General features: G+C 40.9%; 1 protein-coding gene across 1 annotated transcript in view; it reads left to right on the forward strand.

The window, feature by feature from the left end:
• Positions 1 to 19,450, forward strand: part of SHANK1 (SH3 and multiple ankyrin repeat domains 1) — a 410,365-nt gene that overhangs the window by 222,088 nt on the left and 168,827 nt on the right. The window contains exons 7-8 of the mRNA XM_072110375.1: positions 6,204 to 6,371; positions 7,207 to 7,323. Coding sequence (XP_071966476.1) covers positions 6,204 to 6,371; positions 7,207 to 7,323 — 285 coding nt within the window. The remainder of the gene's footprint in view (positions 1 to 6,203; positions 6,372 to 7,206; positions 7,324 to 19,450) is intronic.

Raw genomic sequence — 19,450 nt, forward strand, 5'->3', positions numbered from 1 at the left:
CTTTGCCAGTTTTATGTCACCCCAGCAAGACACTGTCACCTGTCCCCAGTCTCGGCAGAGTAGGGCTGATCTATACAGAAAGATGGTGAGGGAGTACGTAGCTGACCATACCATCGTCCTAAATGATCACACAGCTCCCTACAACTACTGGGTTTCAAAGCTGGACATGTGGCACGAACTGGCGCTGTACGCCTTGGAGGTTCTAGCTTGCCCTGCCGCTAGCGTGTTGTCCGAGCGGGTTTTCAGTGCAGCTGGTGGCATCATCACCGATAAGCGTACACGCCTGTCGACTGACAGCGCTGACAGGCTGACGCTTATCAAGATGAATAAAGCCTGGATTTCTCCGGATTTTCATTCTCCACCAGGTGAAAGAAGCTCAACCTGAATAATGTATTCACTCCTCCTCCTCATTGTCCTCCTTCTCCTCCTCTTTGTACACTAAGGCATAAGAAACTGGCTATTTTTTGCCAGGGCCAACTGGCTCTAGCTATAGTACTCTATGTATTTAATTTTTCTGGAGGGCCACCTACCCGGTCCTCTGTTTTAAGCAATTTTTGGGAGTGCCACCACCTACCTGCTCCTCTGGTTTGAAAACTTTTTTGGACTGCCACATACAGGCACTCAATTTATTTAATTTTTCTGGAGGATTACCTACCTGCTCCTCTGGTTTGAAAACTTTTTTGGACTGCCACATACAGGCACTTTCCAAATTAAATTGTCTCCATAGCAGCCTTCACATGTCGTCTTTTTAGCTGGCTCCACACGTTGTCTCCATTGCTACCTCCACACGTCATCGCCATAGCTGCCTCCAAAAGTCGTCCATATAGCTGCCTCCATACATTGTCTCCTTATCAAACGAACTGTGTCAGGTAGAATTTTGGGTTGTTTTCATGGATTCCACATCAAACTTGTTAACTTTGTCGCCACCCTGCTGTGTAATCCACAAAATATACTGGCAAACTTTTATCATTTACTGATATTATTTCAGCGCTTCTTGCGCATCTGTTTACATTCCCCTCACCCGCCATATCCTAAACTTATAAGAACGCTACTACACTTGATCTTATACAAAAGGTTCTTAGAAGTGCTGTTTGGGGAGTAGCCTAGAGACAGGGGCTTGGATTGGCGAAAGCTCGCCTGGCAGCAGAGCGCCAGCTCCATGCCAAGATCCAACTAACATAGTTTTAACTGCAGCACCTTTAATCTACTACTAGTTCACTGCCTCCATACATGGTCCCCTTATCAAACGAGCTGTGTCAGGCAGAATTTTGGGTTGTTTTCATGGCTTCCATGTTAACTTTGTCGCCACCCTGCTGTGTAATACACAAAATATACTGGCAAACTTTTATCATGTACCGATATTATTTGAGCGCTTCTTGCTCACCTCCTTTGGTTCCTCTCTGCCACCCATTGGTTTGAAGCCTGAGTCCATTTAGGGTATGTCCCCATGCCACTCTCTAGCCTGCCGCTGCTGCCGCTGCCTCTGCATGCCATCCCCTATAGTGTCAGGGTCAATTATTGGATGTTTTAGATGCTATCTAGCCTCATTCGGTCACTCTGTCATGGCCATGCTGTTGCCCATAATTTTGGCATAATGGTGCGATTAAGCAGCCTCAGAGGCATCCATGCATGCTGCCCCTGCTGTTTCCTGTCCATTTCCGTGGTGTTTCCATCCTTTTCTGAGGTTCCCAGGTGTTTGGCCAAGCTTCCCTGTGCAGAGCCTTGGTCCCCTTGAAAAATGCTCGAGTCTCCCATTGATTTCAATGGGGCTCGTTATTCGAGACGAGCACTCGAGCATCGGGAAAAGTTTGTCTCGAATAACGAGTACCCGAGCATTTTAGTGCTCGCTCATCTCTAGTCATAATTTATGGAATCATCAGTATAAAAAGAGTGCCCTCAGCTCAGTTCTCTCGAGCTGGTACAGATGTTACCTTGTCAGGCTGCGTTCCAGCTTCACTTATTTGGTGAAGTTGGCTCCTGTAAGTGCCCATGGAATTGAAATACCTGTTTTTTGGAGTGATATGTCATGATTCAATTCGGTTGAATAGAATTTTGTCAGAAAATCCGGCAAACCTGGCAAATTGAATTTTTGAAAAATTTCCCCATCTCTACCCATGTTGCATGCCAGCACATACAACACATTTACGAATGTAGTATACATTATGTGAACATGTGAACATGTAATTTACTTACTTTCCAAACTGCTGGATCTATAGATCTCAATCTAAAAATGCAAGCAAAACATTTCTGGAACAGCTTTTCTTCAAAGACAGAGAGGCAAATCCATTTATCATGTTCCAAACAAATCCACTATAATACACAGAGAGACAGCAAGGAACACACATCTCTCATAGATCTGTCAAGCATGACCCTTCATGTCTTAGTGACTGATATAGGGGATCACTGAGGGATGGGACATTAGGAGTAATGATTAGACTTGAATGCACTTCATCCATCTCTGTGGCTCTGCCCGTGGCTTCTATATTAATAAAGACCAGTCATACAAACTGTTTGTTGCTCATTTAAAAAATCTATGGAATATTGATGGTATGTCATATACAGACCAATCATTACATGATCTGATAACAAAGGGCAATGTGATGTGACGTTTTGCTATTGGAACTATAATCAACAAGCCGGCCAACCTTTGGATCAGGAAGATTAACAGATCCACAATTTTTCATATAATTTCAAAGTAAATCTTTAGGTTGAATTTACATATTCAGTTTTTTGACATGATCTGTTTCATAGGTTTTCTCCCTATTTGGTTCACTCATGGTTTTGGCTGCAAAAATTGCATTAACAAAGTTGAATATGTAAATATGTGGGACCTTTCAGCACAGATTTTGACTGAGATGTCCTATATTTTGAGAGGAATCTCTCTGGTTTATGTTTGATAAATAGCGCAGGTTGTCTGAACTACCACTTGCTATAGCACTCGAAATTACCTGCATAGAGAAAGAGTCTATGCTAAAAACACACAAGAACAAGCAAAAACTCCCACATAATATCAGCTCCTTTGTCGCATATACTGCACATAAGATCATCTTGCCATTACATGGGTGTTTACTTCTCTTTGGCTATGATGGTACATATATATGAAATATATGTACAATTTGCTGGATTCATTCAGATGTCTCTGTGTAGGCACTGTCCCCTTTATGTATTTACATATGAACTCTCCGCAGTCCACATGTTACAGCGTTTCTTGGATGACATCACATGACCCCCTCCTGGCACCACATGTTGGATTGCAGCCCAGTTCTGCTGATCATTGTCACAGGGGTTAATAGCTTTGGGGGAGGGAGATTTGCTTCCATGGTAACATTTAAGTCATAGGAAGCCCTCATGTTTTCTTTAGGAATGTTATAATATATATGAATCTGTTCAATTAACAGACAATAGCAGAAGACAAAGTATACCGTACATTTCTATCCTCCTCCCTTAAACAATAACTAGTTGCCATAGAAGCAAAATATAAGGGAAGCATATTGAGGTCAATAGTAGCAAAGCTATGGTACCCCACTGAGCACATGTGTCTACGAGGAGCTTTAATCCTGTCAGGACACTCCGAGAAATGGCTTTTTAATATAGTTTATTTTTTAAGAGCTCGCTGATTGAACAATCCTGAATTGTCACATGTAGGAGCATTAAATCTGTTATATGTCTCAACTCAATGTAGATCTCACTTTAATCTTCCACTCATAATATCTCATTGGTGTTTTACATTCTGTAGGTGTAAAGGCAAATAATGTTGTAAGCCACATTTACCAAAACTTCACTCTGAAGAGATGGTAGTGGTAGCCAAACATGCGCTATTAAGGCGCTCAGCCAGCTGGATTCTGTGTTCATTACCAAATGACTGCTGTGGGATCATGCAGTAAATAATGGACCGTTGATATACAAAGAATTTGTTTTGCTGCTCATTCACTTTAGCACTCATACACACATGAAGATCTACACTCATACAAACATTTATACACTCTTGAGCACACATTTATGCACTCATATATACATTTCTACACTCATATAAAGTATATACTGTATAAATCATACAGTATATCCACAAACAGTATGTACACATCCATACATTTGTACACAACATATACCGTATTTTTCAGACTATTAGGCACACAAAAAATTCTTTGATTTTCTCAGAAATCAAAGGTGCCCCTTATAGTCCAGTGCGTGTTATATATGAACCGTACTGACAGACAACAGCTGCCTTGAACTGTGCACAGGTCTGCCACCTGCTGGTCAATCATCCTTATAATCTGGTGCGCCTTATATATGAACCTAGACACTTTAGCAGAGGCATTTATTGATGGTGCGCCTTATACTCTGGTGCGCCTTATAGTCCGAAAAATACTGTACACACATAAAGTATAGTACAGGACATGCTGTCCCTTTTTCCACATTTCCTTCTATGATTGAAGTTTATGAAGATTTGATTATACCTTGTAAGTCGTCTGGTATTTCCCACTATATGTTATATTATACTATTTTATTATATGAGAATTTAAAGGGAAACTGTCATCAAGACATTAAAACCTAATGACAGGTTCCTGTAGTAATTTTAATACTGATTTTCGAGCTTCTTTATAATGATAATCACTTGTTTCCGTAACATGAAAAGATAGTTTAGAAACCTTCCAGACTCCTAGACAGGAAACACCTCTGAGTCACTTTATCTATCCCCCAAATCATGGTGTCATGCAGTAGAGTGCTCTTAGTGCTCCCTCATGCCCCCTCGCTTCTGACTACATCATTGGACTTCTTCAAGCCAATCCCTTCCTTGCGCTGTCCTTGTTGTGACATAAGCATTGAGCACATCCCCCCTTGGACAGTATCTAGGCAGAGAGCAAGGTACACAACTGATTATTTCCTGAACAAATGCTTTGCAGTTCGGGTCCATTTATCACTAAAAGTGAATTCAATACAGTTGTTTCCTACACACAAATGCTTTAGAAGATGCCAAATAATCTTGGATACGGTGATAAGTGGTGGGGTATTGATGATTTAGCACAAGAGATTTAAATTTAAAATCTACTTTTAATTGTATAAACTATGACGTTTTGTTTTGTCCTCTGGTTTTGCTTTTCTTTCCCTTATCAATAAGTAATATTTCGCTAGCAGTACTATGCAGTGATGAATAATTTATCCATCACTGAGTCATCACTGCATATTTATCATATAGCTATATTTAAAGGCAGATTGGACCTTCTATTAGGATAATTCTAATTATTATTATTTATTAAACACATGTGATTTCAACATACTCGAAAATATATCTTAAAATAGATTGTCATGTCATGTGAGAAGTTACTGGATTACATTCTTCTACTCTGCATACTGCTTACAATAAAATGATGGCTATGTAAAGTAACTATTTCAACCCCCAATATCACAGAGCACTAGAAAAGGATGCCCACCCATATATATAGGCATTTAGCTTTTTGCATCATGGTCCTAATTTGTTCAATCACCTAGAAGGTTTCTATGTGTCATTGATATACTTGTATTTAGTTCTTGCACTCCTCCTTTACATGCAGCCCCAAGAGATTCTTCTAGTGTGGATTTTTTTTTTGCTTTTGGCAAATAGAATCTGAGCAATGTAATTTGCTACCTAAATCATGTCTGACAAACACCTTCAAAAGCATGGATTTTAAAATGTTTTAAAATATATGCACAGCACATTGCCATACATGTCAGTTGAGCTTGACCAAATTCACTTTAGACTGTACACAGGCCACCTGACAAATAGATATGTGGATATATGGTGTCATTATCCTGTGATGTAGTAGTGAAAGTCTCCGGAGTGTCATGACCACTTTAAGGGACCAATTAGGAATGGAAAGCAGGTACTTCCTGTCAATCTCACATTGATCTGCTATCCTAAGTATAAGTGATAAAATCTTCGAAGTTGGAGAAACCCCTTTAAGTTAAGTTATTTAGCTTTTTCAGTTTTAAAGTAGTGTTGTTTCTATATGTTTATAGTTGCCTCAATATTTTTGACAATACAGTATGTTAGGATTTCCTATGTAAAGATTGTTGAGGAAATGTTAAAAAATCCAGATTTTTTTTCCTTCTTGGTGGTACTACAGTAGGGTGTTTTTTAGTTAACTGTTGTTTGAATTTGAATATAATTTTGCTGAGAAGTTGTGCATATTTAGAATATTTTTTTCTACATTTGTCTTTCACAGACACTTTTAGATCTTGGTGGTTCTCCAAATTACAAAGATCGTCGAGGTCTTACTCCTCTGTACCATACGGCTATGGTGGGTGGAGATCCCAGGTGCTGCGAGTTACTGCTCTATAACAGGGCATACATTGGCACAGTGGATGAAAATGGCTGGCAAGAAATTCACCAGGTAATAAAAAACAGTTTCTTATCAACATACATTTCACAAGCTGATTTTTTTATATTTCACAAATGAATAATAATGGTGATAATAGTAAACTTTACAGTTTAACAGCTTCTCTGAGCCTTTTCTCTGCTTCTTTTTTCTCCTGTAATGAGCAGTATATAGCCTTCTCAAGTCTGTATACTAGATAAATACGTACAAGAGGTTAATGGTTAACCTACGAATATACAGTTTTATCTACCGCACTTAGAACCCAATTTAACCCCAGTTAAGATGAACCAGGGACACTTACTCTTAGAGCCTGGTGCTGTGACTATGGTAATCTTCTTTTGTTAACCATGGCCTGCTGAGACAAATGTCTCAAAAAGAGATCTGAAAAAAAAAAAACATTTAATACAAGGAAAAAGTGAGATTGATAAATTACCAGGGAAGCAGACGCAAAAAGTAGCTAAAACAAACAGAGATAAGATAAATAACCCCCAATGACTCTCCTCCACAGTGCCAGGATGTATCAGTAAATGTCCCTGGTTTATTATGCTGGATTTTGATGGTAGATTTCCATTAACTTATCCTAAATTATATGGTAAATTATTACTACAAAACGAGTCATCAGTTAGAAAGATGGATGACAAACAATTGCATTTATTGTACTTTTCACTCAGCTTTTCCAGTCCTAAAGCAGAAATTTGTGATATTAATTTATCGTCCTGTTGATAACTAGGAAATATATGATGATGATTTTTTTTGTGGAAACAACATTCCATTCTCTTTACTTTAGATTATTATGTTCTACATACTAGATTTATCATAATGTATGCTGATATGCTTTCTTCCTACTCAGGCCTGTCAGCATGGCCACTCACAACACCTAGAGCATCTTCTCTTCTACGGTGCCGACCCAGCTTCTCAGAATGCTTCCGGCAACACCGCTCTGCATATCTGTGCCCTGTACAACAAGGTTGGTGTATGTGAGAATCTCATTCTGCCATTTGGCCTCTACATCAGATCACCCCCGGTGTCATTATCTTTCCTGTCATCTCTTTTTTCTTCCTTATTCCTGTCCACTCACACTTGATGACAGATCTGTGAGTAGTTTCCATGTCCTCCTTCAAGCAGCTGGTGCCCATAAATACTGAATAATTGCTTGATGTGGGCAGCTCGTAACCCTGGCTACAGCTGTCTGTAACATACAGGCTCCCACCACGTTGACACTGAGGAGAATGTATGGTATGCAATGAGTTATTAATCTTAAAATTATAAATTATGTGTAGAGGTTACTGTTATTCTGTATCACACACCTCTCCTGTTATTCATGAAGGCGTCATTCATGTGCTCATACAGTGACTGATTTATTCATATATTAACGATAAAATATATTGGATAAATGAATATACTGTTATATTGTTATATACTGTATGACATATAAGTCAAAAGTCAACAGCTCAAATATAATATTGTGTCTGGGCCAGATTTGTCTATGTCTGTACTAAAAAGAAGCTGTTTGGAGCTTCCACTTGTATTTATTTTGTCGCATGTGTTGCAGCTGCACTGTTTGACTTTTTAGAAAACTTTGCATGTAAAGGGACGTGGTAGTGCTTAGTCAGAGTTTGCCCACATTTATTTCTGTGATTCAACACAATTGTGTAGCAACTCCATGAAGCAAAGTGCACCAAAAAATGTGCAATTGTGTGCACATCCTGAAAACTGACCTGATTTACTAAGAGCGTGCACAGCTATTGGATTATCTGGTGCAAAGTGCACATAAGTGAGTCAAACTGCAGTAATGCAGATTGCACCTGTTTTCATATATTTGAGCCAATGGGGCACATTTACTTACCTGTCTGCAGAGTTCCCCGAAAGTGCATTGTCCGGCCAGAATTGCACTGTGCCGCGATTCACTAAGATCGTGCGCCCGATATTCTGAATGTGTCGCTTCCCCGCTCAGGCCCGGCGGAGTTCACCTTCTTAAATCCCGCGCTCAGTCCGAATCCATTGGATCATCCAACGGTTCGCCCCCTGATTTCTGTCGCATGACAGCCAGCGCAGCTGCGCCACAATTCGATCGCGTGCGACAGAATCCCCTGCTAAATTCCTGTCAAGCTGCGCAAATCCTGAAAACCATGAACAGTCCGACGAAAGTGCGATCCACGACCCTTAGTAAATAAGCCCCAATGTGTCAGTAACAAAATTAAAATAAATGAGTACAATGATGTGGCCAAAATGTTTAAATTACTCCAACAATAAAGTTGCAGCAAGAAAATTGATAATAATACACAGTTGGAAGGCAGGTGGTAGAAACGGGTGCACAATTGATGTGCATAAATGATGGGGTATTACACTGAGAATACTTTGATGATATAACCAAAAACATATTAAGAAAAGATATTTACTACTGCTATGAGAATAGTAAAAGTATAAAAGTGTGATGGGTTCTATGTGATCAACTACACATAGTTACAGGGTTACAGGAGGTTATGCTGGGTTATGGAAATATGGGGTGATGGTAGGTAGAAAAGAGAAATAAACCATGGTTTCACAAATGAGGTCACCAACTGCAATATTCTAAAAAGAGAGGATATATATTTATCTAGGAGAATCTATCTAGGTGTAATACAGTATGTGTATTTGCCCCAACAGTTGTTGGATTCAATTGTGCTCCAAAATGGCAAAAGGTGAGAATTTTCCCAAAAAAGTAACTTTTACTCCTACTTTTTATAAGTCACAAGGGAAATGTGTAAAACTATTTCTCCTGAGCAAATAATTACCTTACATGATGCCACCAGACATGGCACCTTCCACTTATGATTCGGGCTTCTCTAGACAGCACCTATTATCACCATGTGTTTCTCCCATTTACTCCTGTGATGCCCATTGTGATGAATATTGCTGCCATTGGCTTATCTGGATCGACCAGCCAAAAGCAGCGAACATGGACTGGGAGAGGCAGCAAAACCCCTCTGGACCGCAAGGCAAAATGGATGGCTGTCAGGGACAGCCCCCAACTTGCCCCGATCACTGTGTCCACAGACATGGTGATCAGTAAAACTGACATCATAAGTGAAATTTCTGCTACTGGCTGGTTTGCATTGATCAGGGATAAGCAGCGATTATGAAATGTTGGGGGTGACAAAACCCCTCTGGTCCACGGGGCAAGATAGATAGCCGTCAGGAACAGCCGCCATATTCCTCCGATCACTGTGTCTGAACCAGGTTGGCAAGTCACTTCCTGCCGCACCGTTCTATTATGGCGCATGTTGGGAAGGGCTTTAAAGGCTGTACAATCTTTTTGGAAATTTGGACAAATAAGGGCTTATTTTTTGTGAAACGAGATGCACTTAAAAAAAAAAAAACTTCATTTTAGTGGGTTTTTACTTTAAAATAATATATTGGGGCAGATTTACTTACCCGGTCCATTCGCGATCCAGCCGTGCGTTCTCTGCGCTGGATTTGGGTCCGGCCGGGATTTATTAAGGCAGTTCCTCCGACGTGGCGCTGCTGCGCTGAAGTTCCCTGAAATGCACTGAAGTTCACGATCCTATCCTGGATGAAGGTGAGTGCAAGCTCCGCGACACAATTTCCTTTTTTAAATGCGGCGGTTTTTCTGAATCCGTCGGGTTTTCGTTCGGCCACGCCCCCGATTTCCGTCGCGTGCATGCCGATGCGCCACAATCCGATCGCATGCGCCAAAATCCCGGGGCAATTCAGGTACAATCGTCGCAAATCGGAAATATTCGGGTAACACGTCGGGAAAAACACGAATCGGGCCCTTAGTAAATGACCCCAATTATCTTTATTTCTATGGATAACTACGATTACGGTGATACCTCATTTATATAGTTTTTTATATTTGTCCAATTTTACTGAAGAAAAACTAGAATAGAAAAAAACACCACTTCTTTTAGTACGATAATTTTTACAGTGGCATAACTTCAGTATTTTTTGGTTGACATAGATGGTTGTGGGCTTATTTGTTGTGTGACAAGTTATTCTATTCAGTGGTACCATTTTGGTGCTTGTAACTTTCTTGTAAAGCGGTTTACATTTTTGGCAAGTTTTTTTTTTTATAGAGTTCACCGAGTGGGTCCAATTTTGATTATGAATTATTGTACAGATTGTTACAGATGCGGCTATACTAAACATGTTGTTTTTTTGTGATTTAGTGTTTGTTTTTGTAATTTATTTGATGTGTATCGGGAAAAGTGGTGTTTGGAGGACTTTATTTCTTCATTTAATTTTATTTTTAAAAACTTTATTGTTTTAAACCTTTTTTATATTGACTTGTTCTGAATGCTTGTTCAAGCTCATATAGAGCCAAGTGTAATACAGATGTATAACACGCTGCCATGTAAGGCTGCATTCACACACATGTATGGGGGACGTATATACGGCCGACGTATATACGTCCCCCATACACTTCTCTGGGCTCACGGCGCCCTACAGGACATGTCCTATCTTTCCCCATATTATGACGCCATGGCCCATATGTTCCTATGGAGAGGGGTGGGGTGAGCGGCAGCTCCTCTCCCCGCGCTGCCGTGTGCCCGCCGTGCTACGGCGCGGCGGGCACACGGCAGTGTGCATGTAGCCTAATACAGAGAGCATGCTGCGCATGCTCAGTGGATAACAGCCGGGTTTTGCCAGGAGGCTGGGCCGACATCTGGGAAACATTGTGCAGCCCCGATTCACTGGCCAGACCCCGGTGCTGCCAGTGAATGATTGGACCCCCCACCCTTGGGAAGCGACAATCCACCTGTTATTTATGGTTCGTGAGCATGTACGTACCGTGCTCCATAATAGTATGGCGCGCTTTGTAAATTACCTTCCCGCCGTGCTGTGGAGATATTTTTTAAAAGATTAATAAAGACTATTGGGACAAAACTATATGTGAATTATTACCAGCATAACCTACATTTCTGCTTAGAAGAGCAAAAAATATTGGAAATCTAGTAGCTGAAATAAAATATATGTCAGCTGAACTAAAAGTTGCAGAATTTACGGTACTAACATCTCCATAATACAAAAAATAAAATCATAAGTCACCATCTATGGCATCATTTCATTGAAAAGCATGAAAATAAAATAACAGGAATACTTTTTTTTAAATAGAACAACCGGATAGGCATGGGTGTAACTATATTGACAAAATGTAATCCACTGAATGCAAATTATTATGTAGTCTAAATACCTTCATACAATTGGGATTAAATAGTGAAATTGAAACATTTGCCTTTTAAAATTATTAGCAAAACTGTTAAAAAATGAACTTGTGAGAAGCAGACCCTCTATGAGGGTATAAATAGGATGAGAAGATATGGTATGACAGCCCTGACGAAGGAGGACGCTTTCTTTCAAAACACATTGGAAAAATTTGTCCCATATCATGATCCGTACCAAGAGGTGAGGCCACCAGAAGTTTGCAGTGCCACGTAAAACCTTGTTATTCAGAACCAACTGCGGGCTTGGATTGGCCCAGAAGAAGCTAGTAACATTGCAGACAGTGTTAGGATTGCTTTAGGAAATAGCACATTGGACTAAGGGTGTTTTATACCACTGTGGAAATCCAGATAGAAGAATGGGAGGAATTAAAAACTGAGAATGAAAAGGAAACACTAGAACAGGTATTGGACTGATGAATTGTCACTTTTAGATTGGAGTGTTGTTATTTTGTATATAGCTGTTTATTTATCTACTTAGTACCGTGGTAGGAGGTACTTCCATAGCAAGCAGCAGATAATTAAGTAAAAAACAGCACCAGTGATATCTGTATATTTATTTATTGTTTCCATTATTCAAAACATAACTAAGATTAGACTGAAAAGTGTGAACGAAAAAAAAAAAACATTCTATATGCATATACTGTATATACATGCACACTCAACCACATCCACTCATTAAAGCAGTCATATACATACACTATAAATCACTTGACTAAAGGCCACCAGCACCCTCTGCTGACTGTGATAAAGATTTCTTTGGAAACTAAACATTTTGCAAAGTGCACAATCTGCATATATCCCAATAAGACTGTTCCCTCGATTTTGTTTTATGGGTTTGTTATTATTTTAATAAAACAGTATAAAACAAAATGATAAATCACAAAGTATTGCAATGTCGCATAATATAGCAAAATAGTAGAATATCACAATATAGCCAAATGTGTCGGAATGTATCAAACAGTATATGTGCTGGGCCCACACACTTACAATCCTAATGACTGTATGTCCATAGAATTCTCAAAATATATGCATACAAAAAATCCACAAATAATCCAAATCTGACTTCCACTGAAATTTTTCTAAAAATATATATAAAAAATCGTTGAACCCTCTCCAGCTCCAGTGCATCCTTTTTATGGACTGGAGCCCAGAACTGGACAGCATATTCCAGGTCAGGCCGAACCAATGCCTTGTACAGTGGTAATATTACATCCCTATCCTGAAAGTCCATACCACTTTTGATACATGACAAGATCCTACTGGCTTTTGACATTGCATGCTTTGATTTAATTTATGATCTACTAGTACCCACAGGTCCTTCTCAACAAGGGACTCTCCCAGATTTACTCCCACAGGGACATATGTTGCCTTTGGATTATTAGCCCCCAGGGGCATAACTTTACATTTATCCACATTGAACCTCATTTGCCAAGTTGACGACCAATCACTCAGTTTGTCCAAGTCACCCTGCAGCCTATGAACATCCTCCATAGACTGTATTACACTACACAGCTTGGTGTCATCTGCAATAATGCTATAAATTCCTACCTCTATATCATTAATAAATATATTAAATAGTAGTGGGCCAAGCACAGAACCCTGGGGTACACCACTCATAACTGGTGACCATACCAAGTAGGAATCATTGACCACAACTCTCTTCAACCAGTTTTCAATCCAATTGCAACTGATTCCTGCCAAACAAAACAGGGTCAAATGCCTTTGCAAAGTCCAAGAACACAATGGGGGTCATTTACTAAGGGCCCGATTCGCGTTTTCCCGACGTGTTACCCGAATATTTCCGATTTGCGTTGATTTTCCCTGAATTGCCCCGGTATTTTGGCGCATGCGATCGGATTGTGGCGCATCGGCGCCGGCATGCACGCGATGGAAAACAGGGGGCGTGGCCGAACGAAAACCCGACGAATTCGGAAAAAAACGCTGCATTTTTTTAAAAAAATGTGTCGCGAAAATTGCACTTACCTTCACTCAGCCCGGCTCGGTGTATTCCAGTGCGTTCCGATGCTCTTCAGCGCAGCAGCGCCACCTGGTGGATGTCGGAGGAATTACCTTAATAAATCCCGGCCGGACCCGAATCCTCCGCATAGAACGCGCCGCTGGATCGCGAATGGACCGGATATGTAAATCTGCCCCATTATCCACAGCTGCTCCTCCATCCAGGTATCTGCTCACCTCTTTATAGAAGCAGATCAGGTTAGTTTGACAACTTCTATTCTTAGTAAACCCATGCTGGCTGTCACTTATTAAAACTATGATTCGTGAATGTTAAAATATATATAAAGAGAAACTGGAAGGCAAATTGGCTGCCAACCAGGTCAGTGAGGTCTGGAAGGGTATGAAACTAATAACAGGGATGCAAGCAAAGATGGGTGGTTTTGCAGGGGATAGAGAAAATGCGAATGCCCTGAACTCCTTTTTTAATCGGTTTAGTACAGGGGAAGGGAACCCATGTACCGATTGTGATGGGGACACTGACGAGGAGGATGTTAGATTGGGAAGTATGGCCAATAATGATGTTGGTTTCTCAATTTTGGCAGAGGATGTAATATGTGAACTAAAGAAATTAAAGGTTAGAAAGTCGTCAGGGCCGGACTGTGTAAGCGCGAAGATCCTTCGAATGTGCTCTGGGGAACTTGGCCCTGTTTTCTGTGAACTGTTTAATCGTAGTATTACAGCTGCTGTGGTTCCTACGTTATGGAAGACGTCGTGTATTATTCCGGTACAAAAAGTCAGGGCTCCGAGAGAACCAAATGACTACCGCCCGATAGCGTTAACACCAATAATTATGAAGGTTTTTGAGCGTTTTATTTTGAGACATCTTGCTGAAGTAGTTGGACCGTATCTTGACCCTCTACAATTCGCATACCAACCACGTCTGGGTGTGGAGGATGCGATTCTTTATTTGCTCCACAGGGTATACATGCATCTGGACGAGCCGGGGTCTGAGATCAGGATAATGTTCTTCGACTTTGGGAGTGCTTTTAATAGGATTATCCCGAAACATCTATGTCAGAAATTGGGTAAAATGGGGGTTGGTTCTGGCCTAATTCAGTGGATCTTTAATTATCTGATACTAAGACCGCAGAAGGTGAAAATTGGAAACACGGTGTCGGATGTGGTTGTGAGTAACATTGGAGCCCCACAGGGGACTGTTCTTGCCCCGTTTCTATTCACCATCTACACTGCAGACTTTCAAAAAAAAAGTCAGTGTTTCTTGCAGAAGTATTCGGATGACACTGCGATAATAGGGTGCATAAAAGAGGGAGATTTGTCTGAATATTGGTCGACCATTGACTTGTTCTCGGAGTGGTGCGACACAAATGGCTTGGAATTGAATCTATCTAAGACCAAGAAAATGGTAATCAGTTTCCGAAAAGAACATGATACTGATGGTGAGCCTACAAAGATTAGGGGTGTCGCAGTAGAACGCGTCACCAACTACAAGTATCTGGGCGTCTATCTGGATGATAAGTTACTGTGGCATATAAATTCAGAGAAATTGTACAAAAAGGCGTCTGGGAGACTGTACTTTTTAAGATCGCTCAGGTCTTTTGATGTGGACCGTGGGATGTTGCTGTCCTTTTACCAGTCTGTAATTGGAAGTGTTTTATTCTATGCGGTGGTATGTTGGGGAAACAATGCTCGTACGACTGACTTAAACAAATTTAAGAAATTGGTTAGGAAGGTGAACTCAATTGTTGGCTCTAAGACAGAGGATTGGGAGTCAGTCTTGTGTGCACGTATGCTCTCCAAATTTAAGTCCATTGTATGTAATGAGAAAAACCCATTACATAACACACTGATGGGTCAACGTAGCACATTTAGTGATCGGTTTCTGCATATGAAATGTAGAACGAATCGTTTTAAAAACTCCTTTATACCTAGGGCAATTGTATTAGTGAACATGGGCAAGTAATTAATATTCGTAACCATGGTGTTTTTTTTTACTTTTTACTGTTTTTTAAAATAACTTTTATTATCTATTTGTATATGTATGTTGTATTTTACTTGTTTGTATATGTACAATTGTGATCATGAATGGAGGTGATCATGAATGGAGGAGTCAATTTCCCCTGTGGGGACAATAAAGCATTCTATTCTATTCTATTCTATTATACTATTTGATGTCACATACTCCAGTATGTAGTTTTTACTAACCCTTCCAATATTTTCCCCACAATGGAAGTTGAGCTTACAGGCCTGTAATTGCCTGGTGAAGTTCTAGAGACTTTTGAAGGGTAAGCCCTGCTGCTCTCTCCTCACTTTGTAATAAGAAGAGGTCAGATGAGGCTCTCTCTGTGTAGCTCTCCAGAAGGCTCTCTGTCTGCAGCTCTGTGGATGCGGAAGTCTCCTGCAAAAATAGTGAGGTAGAAGGACTCTCCTGTTGAATATAAGTCCCTTCAACTAGTCTATGATTCTGCATGATTTTCTTTCTCTATTTGTACCTCAAGCTTTGTCATAGACTCCCCTCTCTTCAGCAGCCTTCACCCCCAACCTCTGCTCCATGACACTACCTTCACAATAGGGAAGCTGTAAACCCTTAGAACACACACAGCAACAACATTCTGTGTAACTCTTACACTGCTGGTTTCTACTACTTATTCCATGCTCCCCCATGGGATGTAAGCTACCAGGCCAGTCAACTGACAGATCCTGTATGTACACAATGGGGCACATGTACTTACTCTTCTGCTGGAGTTCACAGAAAGTGCATTGTCCGGCGATTCACGTGATTCACTAAGATCGTGCGCCCGATATCCTGCATGTGTTGCTTCCCTGCTCAGGCCCGACAGAGTTCACCATATTTTAAATGGTGCATGTAAGTGCTTGAGCTTGTGACACAATTTGAATTAAATCCTGCACGGAGTTCGAATCAGTCGGATCGTCCGACGGCACGCCCCCCAATTGGTACTGCATGGAAGCAAGCCCAGTTGCGCCAAAAAACAATTGTGTGCAACACAGTCCCAATGCAGACACCTTTTAAATACAAGCCGTGCAATCCCTGAAAAAGAACACAAAACATCATGGGAACTATGGCCATGATATAATTGACTCTAACTGGCTTTAATGCCAATACAGCTGCTGATGAGGAAGAGAAGTAGCTTCAGAACATAAAATGCCTTAGCTCTGGAAAGAAAAGGGTGACATATGTGCATATCTTTGCTTGCTTAGAAAGGAGTAAGTAATATGAAAATTTTGCAAAAATCCTTATAAATATGTGCATACTCATGATAATTCATTGCATGATATATATCTTCTTATCGCTTAATAAAGGAGTCGTGGTAGTGTTCCTGAGATACAAAATAAAAAAATGTTTTTATTGCAAAACCCATGACTATTTGAATACTTGTGTGCGCCACCTCTCACAGCCCTTCTTTTACTGCATTGACAGAACTATGACAGAACTATTCATGTAAATGTAGATCACATGTTGGAAAGGTCTTGGCATCCCTGCCACAGTCTGTTTATACCAAAGAAGAAGAGCTAAAGAGATACAATATAACTGCCAGCCTATCATTAGTTGATATGGCAACATACTGTTTTTGGACCTGCTGAAAAGTCCAAAGCTTGACATGAGTTTGACAAGTTTAAAAGGAACCTGTCACTGAAACAGCCCCTCCCAAGCCCACAAACAGTACCTTCTTCTGTAATGTCTACATCCCCTGGAGGTCTTTTTAACATATTTCTAGGTTACAGCATGAATGAAAAAACCCTTTTTATTCTTTTGTATGATGCAGTCAGACAGTCAGGAAATCCCAGCTTCTGCAGTCAGTCTGCTCAGCCCACTCCTTGCATCAGGAGATCATAGGATCACTGCACACGTGCAAGATCTCAAGATAGCTGGAAAATGAGTGCACCTCATGATGCCGCAATTCTGTATACAAATCGCCGCTACACATGACCATTTCCCATACATATGCCAAACTGAAAATTGTGTCTGAAGAAGGTCTGTATGTTAGGACCCAAACGTCATATTTGTTTGCTGTGAAAAGAATAATAAATAAAAAAGTTAATTCATCAGTGTGACTGGAATTCCTACTATTTGTATAAGAAGGGATTAGGTCCCTTTCCTTAGCACCTTTTTTAAAAAAAAGAAAGGATCAGCAGTATTTTTTTTACTTTAGCTGGAAAATGACTTTCATAATTGGGAGTCAAGGCAGGTACTCTAGATGCATGGAGTGGGCAAAGCAAATTGACTACAGGAGGAGGGGGTTACCTGACTACATTGTACAAAAGAATAAAAGATGAAATTTTGTATTCATGCTGCAATCTAGAAATATGCTAAAAAGACCTCCAGGGGATGTACATATTGTAATAGAAAGTACTATTCAGTTTTTGGGGGGTTAGTGAAAGGTTCCCTTTAAGCTTCTTGCCAAAGAATGAACACCTCTTTACTGCGAGCATTAAGAAAAGGAGTAGCTTGAGAGGAAAGAATTGCAAGGAAGGTATTTTGGGGCACCCATTTCTAGAGAACCAGAGTAGGGCTTCATGCATGTGACTAGGTGCAGAATAAATAGAAAGCCAAGTGAGCGCACAGTGACCGAGTGCAATAGACCGCCATGGTGGCCATGATCTATGGTGGTTTCAATGGCCCCACTAGTGTGCTGACTGCACAGGTCCTATGCCTACGCAGGTTTGCATTTCAGGGAGTCTTTTCTACCTGTTATTCACATGTGAGCAGATATCACATGCCGATAACACAAAAGGGGAATAAATTATGGACCACGTGTCCATTGTTGGTGGCCTGGAAATAGACACGTTTGTATACAGGTAGGCTGTAGTGAAAACGGCACCATTCATACCTATTTGCCTGGTAAGGAAGCCCCATACAAATGAATGAGTTTCTGGGAAGCTGAAATGTTGATATTTTTGGTTCAGGGGAAAATTAAGACTCCTTCAAAAGTCCTGGAAGGGCTGTTTTATACAAATACAAGTCAACGCTGTAGTCTTCAGGGAAGTATCAAACGTGGTGATAAGTTTAGGAAGTATAGGTGGTCATGGGCAGGAGTGCACCACCTATGAGGCGAGTTGAGATTCCCGCCTCGGGTGGCGCCACGTGGTGGAGAGTTTGGGAGCAGCAGCTGGCAGGACTCTAGCCAGGTAATACTATAAGCCAGGACATGCTACATTAAAATAACTGAGACCGCGGCATATCGTGGAGGCTGGCTGGGCGGTTGGGCAGGAGGAAGAGGTGGCACTGTTAATTTAGGTTAGCTGCCCGTAATGAGGCTTTTGCCAGCTGTGATGTGTGTGCGCAGCACAGAACTGTTTCAATGCATGGAGGCTGCTGGGCGAGGGGTGGGGTTGTGCGTGCGGTGGCACTATCTTGTAAACCTTGTGAGACGTTGCTAGCGCCATTGCGCTAGTGGAGTCGGCTCAGCTGCCCACCACCCAGGGGCATGGCTAGGTCAAAAGGTCCAGGGCTCATTCCCCGGATCTTTTGGCTGGAGCCCTGGATCTTTTCGCCGGAGCCACTGATCTTCCCAAGTCAGCAGAACATTTGTCCCTTCTCTCATCACTATCTGTGTCCTTATGTATACTACATGGTGGTACGTTGTATGCATTTTATACTACATGGCGGTATGCTGTATACATTTTATACTACATGGAGGTATGCTGTATGCATTTTATATTACATGGTGGCAAGCTGTATGCATATTATACTACATGGCGGCACGCTGTATTAATTTTAGACTACATGGCGGCATGCTGTATGTGTTATATACTACATGGCGGCACGCTGTATGCATTTTGCATTGCTTTATTTTCACACCAAACCAAAATGATGGATCGGGTCCTGACACTCCCTCATATATACATATATGGGGGGGCGTCTCTCTATCGCTT

The sequence above is a fragment of the Engystomops pustulosus genome, chromosome 6 (assembly GCF_040894005.1).
Source record: "Engystomops pustulosus chromosome 6, aEngPut4.maternal, whole genome shotgun sequence".
In the NCBI taxonomy this organism is placed as follows: Eukaryota; Metazoa; Chordata; class Amphibia; order Anura; family Leptodactylidae; genus Engystomops; species Engystomops pustulosus.